Source organism: Lepidochelys olivacea (assembly GCF_965140295.1).
Source record: "Lepidochelys olivacea isolate rLepOli2 genome assembly, chromosome: 9".
Taxonomy (NCBI): domain Eukaryota; kingdom Metazoa; phylum Chordata; order Testudines; family Cheloniidae; genus Lepidochelys; species Lepidochelys olivacea.
In genome coordinates, this window is record NC_140419.1 from 53,215,639 (window position 1) to 53,227,071 (window position 11,433).

Consider the following 11,433-nt stretch of genomic DNA (forward strand, 5'->3'; position numbering starts at 1 on the left):
ATTAATAATTAATATTCCCAAGGGTATTTGTATTATTCACACTCTCCACTCATCTACTCACTACTGAAACATTTCCACACAGATTCCTCATTCTGTGATTTTACAAAACCTCCAGGCATCCAGTCTGTTTTGTCTTTATCAAATACCAACCAGATATTGGCCCAGTACACTCTCCTCCTGACAGACAATTGTTACCTCCTTTCACTCACGTGGCTAGCCAAAAATTTGGTGTTTTATAGATTGTTCCAGTTAGGAGAAATTGGTAATAGGTATTTTTTGATGCAATTTTGTTTATTTACAAAGAATGTACGAGGTCCCATTTCCTTGAACACAGCTGAGGGAAAGAAAAAATAAATAAAACAAAACCAGTTTCTTTGCTGGCTGTTCCAAGCCTAAAAGCTTTTTCTCTTAGCTTTCTTAGTCTCAAGGTCACATTATCAGCCTTCTGTTACTGTCTGCTTGGCTTTCTCTCCCTGCTTCAGCTTGTGCCCTCTCTCAGACACACACACACACACACACGCAAAACCATACTCTTGGGGGAATTCTGCGCTACTGCTTGTGCGCATAATTAGTGAGCCACATATATTTTAAATTTTTTGCACAGAAAAAAAGCTTCTGCCAAAATGTTGCTGCAGTTCCGCCCTTTGCCCACCAGGTGGCGATAGAACAAAGCAGCCCCACCCGGCCAGCCAGGGAAGAGAAAGAGCCTGCCGTCTTTGCAGCCCGTGTCAGGCCAGGTCAGGGGCTATGGGGAGACAGACAGTATGGGGCTGCTGGAGGGTGGAGGTCAGACAGGGGCTCATAAGGGCTAGTGGGAGAAGACAGACTGGGGCAGGGGATGAATGGGAGTTGAGGCGCAAGGCCATGGGGGGGGGAAGAGAGGCGCAGGGCCACATGGTGATGGATGCAGAGCTACATAGGGACACGAGAGTGGCTGGTGGGGGCTCAGAGACACATGGAGACAGGAGGAAGGGGTACAGGGACACATAGGGACAGGGGGAGGGGTACAGGGCCAAATGGGGATGGGGGGAGTGGGTGTCTTAGTGGGGGTGGAGGGACACATGTGGATGGGGAAGATATGCCTGACTGAATGGGCGAGGCTAGGGGTCAGCCAGGGTCTGCATGGGGGAAGCTCCCTAACCATCCCTTCCCGCCCCTGAAAAAAACCTGTTCCATACTTTTCCCACCCATAACCAACAAACCGCAAAGTTCACACCCAGGCTCATTCCCAGCAATTTACTTCCCTCTCCCTCAGCTCCTTCATTACCCCTGACTCCCCCAAGCCCTTGCTCTGCTTCTCAGGGGTGCGGGAAATACAGCTGCATATTGTAGTTTAAATGAATTATCACTCACAGTTCTGTATTAATATGCCTAGTAAAGAATCTATTTGTCAAAAAAACATTTCCCGAATCTTTTTTGTTGTCTGTATTGTTACAGACATATTTGCTGATAGATATTTTGAAATAAATGACCAAAAATAATTGAAACTGGTGTGATTATATTGTGTTATTTTGACAAATAAAATATGCAGAATTTTAAAATATTGTGCGCAGAATTTTTAATTTAATTTTTATTGCAGAATTTTTAGTTTTTTGGCGCAGAATTCCCCCAGGAGTAAAACCAGCTCCACCAATCAAAGGCCTAGCCCCTATATTTGAAACCTGTTGGGCCACATGATTCAGCTTCTATTCAGCTTTTGCATGTGTCTGTGTTTTGGATGCTACTGCTATTGTTTCAGCCACCTAATCGTAATGGTTTCTTTACATTTATCCTGAATGCAAGACAGAGGCCATGCCCAACCTACAAGGATTAACTCAACCCATAATACATTTCCTCTGTTTCTGTTGCCAGACAAAGACATTCCATTCTAGAAAGAGGACCTAATTTCCTCATCTTACTCTCCTTGTACACAATTCAGGTAGTCTTTAACTATGAAGGCAGTAGGGAAAGAGCAGAACTCCTGGTTTTGGATGTTTCAAGGGCCACATTTTTCAAAAATGAGGACCTAAAATTAGTCTCTTAAATCCATATTGAAGCAACCGTAATGAATGAACTGAGCACCACACAATTCCCATTCATGTCACTGATTGATCCTCAGTCGCTTCAGTGCCAGTGTGGACAAGGGTTCAAGGCACAAATGATGGGTGGATCTCTCTTCAGCTGGCAAACCTCCTATGACTGACCAGATGAGAGTCCCGTAGCAAGGGAAGGCCATTAATGAAGACCAGGGCATTTTTAGGAGGTTGGTATTGGGAGGTCAGCACCGAAATCAAACATTTTTGGAAATGAATGTAAACATGAGTTTTTACAAATACATCAAATGCATCCGATGAAGTGAGCTGTAGCTCCCGAAAGCTTATGCTCAAATAAATTGGTTAGTCTCTAAGGTGCCACAAGTACTCCTTTTCTTTTTGTGACCCCATTGTTTGTGATGGTGAGATAAATCAGCTTAGGACAGCCTTAGCATGGACATGGGACCTGACTCAACATGGCTAGTATTAATATACACAAGCATTTGCACTTCCCAGGTTTCAATACAATAAATTTTCAGCCGAACTGACTGGAGTCTCCAGTGTAGACTTGATCATAGAGTGCCCTCATGCAGGCATTATGGGTTTGAGTACATGCAGGCACCCAACTGGCCTTCTCCTGTTGCTTTCTACCTTTTCCATAGTCAATTGTCCTATCATTTTAGTCTCTAATATGGAATCCCCTTCCCCCTAAGTGCCATGTACCATTGCTGTTGTCCTTCTCTGGAACATTTCTCTCCCCTCTGACCCACCCACCCTCTTTTTTTTATGATGAGTTCACCGAAACTGAGCCCAGAATTGAAGGGAAGGATGTGCCATTCAGATACATAAAGGCAGTGTAACATTCTCCATATTAGTCCGCATGTTCTTTATCTTCTTTTTAACAAAGGCCAGCATCTTTTATTGCTTTTAATTATCTCTGTGCATTGAGCAGATTTTTCACTGAACTTACAATGATAGCATCACCACATGCAATCAGCTTAATCATTTCTTCCAATCCACGTTACATTGCACTTAATGTCATCATCCACCATCATGTGGTCCAGTCTTCTAGCTTTGTTGGGTATTTCTTGAGTTCCTCACACTTCTCCCTATTACTCTGAACAATTTACTTTATTTGTATAGCATTTAGATGACAAATGTAAGAAACCCTGTTTAGTTCATCTTCCTGCTAGTACAGGGTTGTTCCTATATTTTATATTCAGCCAGCACTTCGCCAAGTCCATTGTTAAAGGACTCTAGCAGTAGTGCATCTACCACTTCCCTTGGGAATCGCAAATAAATTCTAGTTTCTCTCACCCTTGGGATAGTTTTACTAATTTCATCCTAAATGGGATTGCAGGGGTGGTAATTTTGGGCAGAATATGACCCTTGGCATTCTGTTTAGATATGTTAAATGCTGGGATTTTCAGAGAGCTTACAGGAATTAGATACCCAACTCACCTAGACTACTTGGCAATTCCTATCTTCAATCTTCCTTCAAGTCAATGGGCCAGCTCCTGATCTCAGTTACACTGGTGTAAATCCAAGCTATCTCCATTCACATCAACAGAGCTACTCCAGATTTACTGACGTGAAACAGAGCAGAATTTGGCTCACAGGTGATCAAGGATTGGCAAAGACATTGTAGGTCACTTTGTTTGGCCTTCTGCACCATCAATAAGGTTTCTGATATAATTCTCCCTCTAGTCTTGATCAGCCTGTTGATTAATACTTCCACTGACAGGCCATCCCTCATTATCTCTATTTTATGGTCTATCCCATGCCAGGCTTAAGCACATGTTTAAGAAATGTTTACTCATGTGTACCCTGAATTTTATCTTCGTTTTTTTCTTTGAAGGCCTTTAATCTTGATCACCCTATTTCACAGATAATATAAAGAAGTCTCTGCCCTTTAATGTGTTTATATAGTGGTAGCATGTCACACCTCATCTCTCCTTTCTCCTCAGACTACCTAATTTGAGCTCCTTCACTGGCTCTCAATTCATCACACTCCATTTTTAGTACCACTGCAGTCTCTGATCCTTCCCTAAAACAGTATCTTCCTCTTAGGGCCTGATACAAAGCCTACTGAAGTCGATAGCATCCTGGGGTCCATGAGTGGGGCTCCTATGCACAACCACAACACAAATAATACATAACAATCCAAATTAAGGTTTTACTAGACCGATGTGTAAAACTGCCTTATTACCACCCTAATGTTACAGGAGATTTCTTTATAGATCAAAGAATGCCTCTACTTTTTTGTGGAGCAGCAGCACACTGTGAACTCACAGCCGGTGCGTCAGTTGTCCACCTTAAATTTCTTTACATCACCTGCTACTATCCAAATATCCATCCGTCATTGTGTAGCTCTCCTTCTTTCTGCCATATGAATCCCTTTGCATCTCACCGAGTTAAATTCACATTCCACAGATAATCTTGTTTCTAAAATACAAATAATTTATTGCTTTAAGGATCTGCTCCATTTAATACAAGATTTTTCAATAAAGCAGAAAAATTTCAGTTCCAACCTATTCAGAGGACAATCTTCTGCTTAAATGAAGCAAATTTGGACAAACCATTCACAGGATTCCAATGTGTTTAGATCCTGTTTGATCTCCCATGGCACAGACACTGATTCATACAAAAATCTATTTTAATTTTATTTGCATAACAATGTCTATTCCAGTGGATGGGTTCTGTCTCATTCTGTATAAAAATAATATGAACTGATCTTTCCCCCACCACCTCCTTAATGCATTCTCAGAGAAAAACTCAAACTGTTTTGTTTTTTTTTTTAAAACCAATTTCCCTCCATTTAGGAAAAATCTAGGATGCCTTACTGCAACATTAAAAATCTGGGATCACTTATTTCAGAGACTGATAGCCATCAATTTTCAAGATGATAATCAGTCAAGAGACCGATAGCCACCATCTTGAAAATTAATGGCTGTCTCTAATTTTGGGTAACGTTGGAAGTGACTCTAATGAGTAACAAGATGGAGGAAATTAAGCATGCTCGGTTGTCATAGTGGATGTAACACTGAACTAGAGAGAGGAATCATACAAGGAATGGAAAAAAAGATACCCTCTACTAAAATAGAATACACTGCCCAAGCCCTCAGGAAAAGGTATGGTCAGAGATCGATCTTACTCTATATCAGAAAGGCGTCAGACTGTAACACAGTTGGATCAATGATGGTACTCAGACTCCTGCTGGGAGGCTTTATCCGTCACAGCCCAGTAAAGACAATCTCTGCTTAAGTCCACTAGCCATGCAGGGCTCAACCAGAATGCATGTTTCATGACTGGAAGAAACAGAATGTATCTCCTACATGGAGATATCTGAGGGAACGCTGTCCAACCTGGGATGGTAGGATTATAACCGCAGTTCAGTTGAGCCCAAGAAGATAGACACTGCACATGAAATCAGTATTTCATCTGTGAGCAATAAGGGCATATGGGCTAACAATCAGAAGAAAGAACTAGGTGACTACAGGATTCTGGGTTATAATGCTGATGGAAACACTAATTTTCATGGTCACCCCTGTGCAGCTCCATGATTTCAACTGTATAAAAATGAAAAGGCCCCGATGAATAAGATGCTGCTTTGTAATACCCTCCTTCCCTCAGCGTTGCAGGTGTACAGTGCATGACGTTATCAGGATACTCTAAAGGGTACAGTTACAGACCCGGACAGTCCTTTACAGAGGGTTGTAACCATGCCTGGAATACAGTTTACCTTGATGGAAGGTGGCATCTGCTGGACAGCACCTGGGGAAGTGGCTCAGTTGATGATTCATGCAGCAAGTTCACCTTTCAGTATGGTACCATTTATTATTTTAACACCCAGAGCTAGGTCAACATGGGGCACAAAGAGGGCCAATGTGTGTAGCAAGGGGGTAGTGTCTGGATTCAGCTTTAGTTTAGTATTTTCTGGTTTTGGGGGGAGAAGCAGCTGCTTGTGGTTCAGTCCTTTTGTTATCTGTATTTTTAACTTATGACGAAGACACCTAAGGTAACATTTCCCAAAGCCCCTAAGTAATTTAGGAGCCTCACTCTCATTTTCCAAAATAATTTAGCCAGTTAGGAGCCTAAGTCTCAATGACAGTCAGTGGGACCTAAGACTTCTAAGGGCCAAATCCTCAAAAAGTATTGAGGAGCTGAAATCAATGGGAGTTAAAGGTGCTTGAAGATATGGGCCTGTCACTTTTGCCAGCAGGACGGAGGCTGCAGGGGTAAAATTTTCAAAAGCACCTACAATTGGGCCTTTGAACAAATAAAGCTCCAGAATTCAACAACTCACCGCGGGATTATACTTGGAACTGAAGATAATCCTCGCTCTCTATTGTCCTTACATGGAGCAGATCTTGACTACCTTTTAAAAAGATGGGGTAACATGAGCAGTGAGCCATTCCCAACACCTGCTAATATATTCCCCAGATACTTACATTAAAGTATTTGGCCTTTCAAAAATGTTCAAAATTCTGCTTTTATTCTGGATTAAAATTGAAGTATATACATGTGGTTGGGTCTTTAGTTATTTCATATACTTAAATGAATGGCCAAAAAACATACTGTAAAACTAGGTTTTGTAGTAGTGTAAGCCTAATGGGAAAGCTTTAAGGTGTGCCCTGTATATTAAATCACTCAATTGTCTCAAATTCCTAAATCCTCTATTTTTTAATTAAACAGGCAATTCCAATACAATTGCCTAGTGGCAGAAGGAGAAAGCAAATGAAATATTGGGGGCTTTTTAAAAAAATTGACACTATTTCTTTTTCAAACTATCAGTCTGATTTTCAGAGGTGCTGAACACTTACAGCTGCTCCTGGGAAAAAAAAAAATTCAGACCACATACTCCTAAGAGCACTTTGCCATTAGTTTTAAAACTGGTGTAAGGTTCACCCCAAATGCAATTATAGAAGGGGCATCATTCTCAGATCTTGTATTTTGATTGAATGGTTTGAGTCTGCTTCTGAATCCTGTAGCCTGATATCCCAGATGAGTTTGCATTTTCATATATGTAAAATGGGGCCTTGGAGCATGTTATACGAGCATCTGGAAATTAAGCCTCCAATCCTGAAAATGCTCATGCACATGCTTAACTTGATGTATAAAAACTTTCCCCCTGAAGTCAACTGGGGGCCACTTGTGCTTAAAGATAAACATGTGCATATATATCTGCAAGAGATAAGCCTTAATGTGGTGGTTTGTGGATGAGGGGGTTGAATAAAGAAACACTGCCTTGTGGACTGAAAATGGGATTTGGTTGGGAGTTTTGGGTTGCACAGGCAATGTAGGAGTGGGCCCTTCTCCTCTCCCCCACTATTCACGTGGCAGCAGTCTATTTAATGAGACAATAGCAGCTGGGCATATTGCCAACAATCCACACACTGCTTTCACTTCTAGAATAGTGTTACATTTAATTTTTGAGATGCATGGCTGAAAGTTGTTACAAGTTATTAAATACTTTCCATTTTTTGCTAACCTCTTCCCTCTTGTTCCAGATATAATGAGTTTTATTTTCTTACGCACCCGGCCCTATTTATTAATAATCACTTCCCAGAAAACAGCAACTGGCAGCTCCTGAAGCCAGCTCTGACACTGAAAGAGTTTGAGAGCAACATGTCATACAAGGCTCACTTTTACAAGCTGGGCATGCTGGCTGCACATCCAGGCACGTCCATCATCCAAACAGGTAACGTCACCAAACAGAACGTCACCCAACAGGAGACATTACAGAGCACTCGTGTCTTGTACAGATCTGGATGAGTTACATTCCCCACTCACTGCTGACAAATAGGTAGCATGAGAGGCTCTCTTCCCCAGCGGGCCCAATTTTTGGCTGTTTGGGGTAAACCATAGTTACATGAGGCTAAGGGGACTACAGAAATACCCAATGAATATCATCTGCTTGCGGTTTCAATCCCAACCGTGTGAAATCAGAAATGTTATTGCAAATTCCATAGGGGCTAGTTTAAGTAGCCCAATATTAGCAGCTTTTCATAGAGTGGACTCATCACTGGCACACCCTCTCATAGTGTGGTGTAGCAGGCCCTCCTCCTTCAGCATCCCCAGCCTCTCTGGCTCTGCAATGGTCTGCCTCTTCTTGGGACTCAACCCTCCAGCCAGGTCACAGAGTCCCATCCCTTCCAGAACAGAGTACAATAAACTCAACTTAATTGAACATAGCTCTTTGTCCCTACCTAAGCTCATTCTTAGACTCATCAGCCCTTCCCCGGGCTCTGCATGTGTGGAGCAACACCTTCCAGGTTCTCTCTGGAAGCCCAGCTCCAAATTCAACAGATCTGCTCCTTCAGATTCCTTGCTGCCTCCCTGGACTTCTTCCTACTGTGGCCTTCCTTCAGTCCCTTTCCCTCACCTGGCTCTCTGTACATCTGGCTCTTTCTGGGCCTTTCCTCCATTCCGTAGCCACCAGAAAGGGACTATATAATTCTTCCCCTCTCCCTGCACCTTCTTTCTCAGATGGCTTCCTCCCTCTATTCTCATCATGCAGCCCTCCCCACAATGGGCTTCATCTTCACTTGGGCTTCGCTCACCCTCCAGGTGCCACTAGGTACATTAATTGCTCCAGTTAACTCTTTCATCACTTAGCTGTAACTCCAGCTAGAAAATAAGGGCAAGAGTTTTTAAAAAATGGGTGTCTACAGTTCCACTCCTAAATCCTTATTTACTATAAATGTCTAAATAAGCACCCTGATTTTCAGGACTGGGCACCAGCAGGTCCCTTTGGCATCAGTCATTTATTTAGGTGCTAGCTGTTAATTTAGGAGTTGAATTTTAGGGTACCCCCCCTTTTTTTTTTAAATCTTGGCCTTATTGTAGGGTTGCAAAAGTAGAACTGTCTCAAGCTGTTCAGGGGCTTCAACCAAGAGGCCAAGCACTTAGCAAGATTAAAAAGGGGAGTGGATAGTTATATGAAAGATAAAAATATCCAGAGTTGTCATAATGAATACTAACCCTCATGCTTCAGGCCTTAAATCAATCTTGAGGTACTACAGATCAGGATGAGGATAACACAGAGAGCAGATTTTCCCATCTCTTCCTATGGCGGGGCTCTCTCACCTTCCTCTAGAGCAGCTGGTGCTGGCCACTGTTGTATACTGGACTAGATTTTGGGTCTGATCCAGCCTGGCAGTTCCGGTGTCCCTAAAAGGGTGGGCAGCTTGAGTTGTAATACCAGAGTTCACACAGGCTTCCATCTTCCAAAGGATCCATGAGCACTGACCAGCTTCATCTCACTTAATATAAAATCGGATAAACAAGTGTCCCAAAACAACAACCCCATCTTGTTCCTTGGTGGGGGGAGGGAAGGGGGACACACTGATTTGGCTAGTGGTTGACAAGTTAGATCCAGCCAACTGCAGCCCTTTCATTTCACTGATTCAGTCCTTCAGGTTATACTGTGCAGGGGTTTTATATAAACAGACTGGAGGAAACTCCTGAACAGTTTCTTTTCTTTGTATTTCACAGTAAACGGAAAAGCAACTATTTCTATTGAGAGTCGTACTCCACTATTATTTACATTTAGCCTGCAGGGAACTAAGGAACATGGTTTAATGACATTAAAAAAGAATGGGATGAGGCTGGAGATTTATCCCCAGAAGACTGGGAATCACAAACTACAGGTCTTTGCCAAGCCCTGCAAAGGCTCAGAGGATCTCTACAACTGTGTGTTAGAATGCATCATAGAGTGCAACTCTGTGGACAAGAGCATGCGTTTTCCAAAGGACCTATATCAACCTGTTGGACCTAGTTGGTTCACAGAGCGGAAAGGATTCCTGAGGCCATCACACCCTGACCCCATAATTCACACCAATGATGGGCGGTGTTCCATCACTTTCACACTGGGTAAAGATATAAGTGTTCTACCCTCACTGCAGTGGGATAACACTAGCTTGACCGAGGATATGAGAAGGCGGCACATCATGCAAATCCATCGAGGAAACCAAATTGAGTTTAAGATCCATCTCCCCCACGCAGGAAAGTTTGTTCTTCAAATCTATACCAAGAAGAAGTCAGATCCAGGCAACTACAATTACATCTTCAACTACCTCATCTCTTGCCCAAACACCGAAGTGAAGTGGCCAGTTTTTCCGCAGAATTATAGCAACTGGGCAGAAGGCTATGAAATACTGGAGCCACTTGCTGGGCTACTGCCAGCCAATCGCAATGTTCAGTTTAAGCTCAAGATGCATAGTATAGCAAAGGCCTTTGTTGAGGCTGAAAACACTTCTCCTCTGACCTTGAGTAAAGATGGTTACTGGGAGGGAACCTGTAATACTTCCGGCTGCACAGAGGTGCGTGTCATGGTGCAAGAGAATGCCAATCACAATTTCTACTCAAACATCCTGAAATACAAAGTAGATACCCAGTAAACCATTCTCCCATTCTTTTCATCATCATGCACAAAACAACAAAATTTCAACATGTCCAAAACCCACATCATTTTGTGTGCCCATTAGCTCCCTCCACCAAATCTATTAATCCAACAAATATGGAGCAACATTCAGGTATCTTTGGAAGAGCTAATGCAATACTACAAGATCAAAACTAGCAAAAATCTGTAATGGTTACAAAGGGAGCAACTGCTGTACGGAATTCAAATTTATTACAGACACTGTTAGGTGATACCTTCCAGAGAAATGGGTTGAGGGAAGCGATTGACTTTTTATGTCCACAGTTCATTAACATATCAGCAGTAACTGTTGGTTTCTGAATTATTGTTTTTCACCAAAAACATTTATCAGGGTTACTCCGAGAAGAATCTGAATAGTCATGGGATAGAGAAAGGAAGCACCTTATGCTTTCACAATAGGACTCTGCAGTAGTTTAAGACTCTTTAAACCAGGGTTCCTGTGTATCTCTAGCATAGTAGCAAAATTCTTATCGGGAAGAGATGTGCTACTGAAAGAAGATACACTAAGTGAAGGCTTTCTTGTGCATTTCATTGTCTTACAAATTTACATGATACTGCGAAATGACTGTTTTTACACTAGATCTTCAATTCAATAAATACATTAATTTTTACCTTATTACTTGGATGTTTGAGTTGTAAACACTTTTGCTATAGAGTGGTAACTCGGCTCTATCTAGCACACTACAATTCTTTTATTTCAACCACAAAAGGAGCTTTCTGCCATACGGGAGGTTACAGTTAAACTGGGAATGTTAGTTCTCAAAGCCAACATTTAAAAATAACCCAACCTGTCTGTCCAAGATAGACTTGCTGAATATGATGGGAAAGCTGGAGTATTGCCATAACAAGAGTAATCTGTGGAACTTTGGCTCTATAGAAACACACATTATTGCTAATATCCTATAGGAACCATAATTTTGATAGATGTCCTATTCATAGAGGAACTTCCATGCAGAAGGCAAGAGGAATAGTCTGGTT

At 42.1% G+C, this 11,433-nt stretch overlaps 1 protein-coding gene across 1 annotated transcript in view; it reads left to right on the top strand.

The window, feature by feature from the left end:
- Window positions 1–10,449, top strand: part of KY (kyphoscoliosis peptidase) — a 44,886-nt gene extending 34,437 nt beyond the window's left edge. Inside the window, exons 9-11 of the mRNA XM_084639700.1 lie at window positions 5,646–5,834; window positions 7,523–7,713; window positions 9,510–10,449. Of these exons, the coding sequence (XP_084495826.1) occupies window positions 5,646–5,834; window positions 7,523–7,713; window positions 9,510–10,414 (1,285 nt within the window). The 3' untranslated portion in view covers window positions 10,415–10,449. The remainder of the gene's footprint in view (window positions 1–5,645; window positions 5,835–7,522; window positions 7,714–9,509) is intronic.
- Window positions 10,450–11,433: the final 984 nt, after the last annotated feature.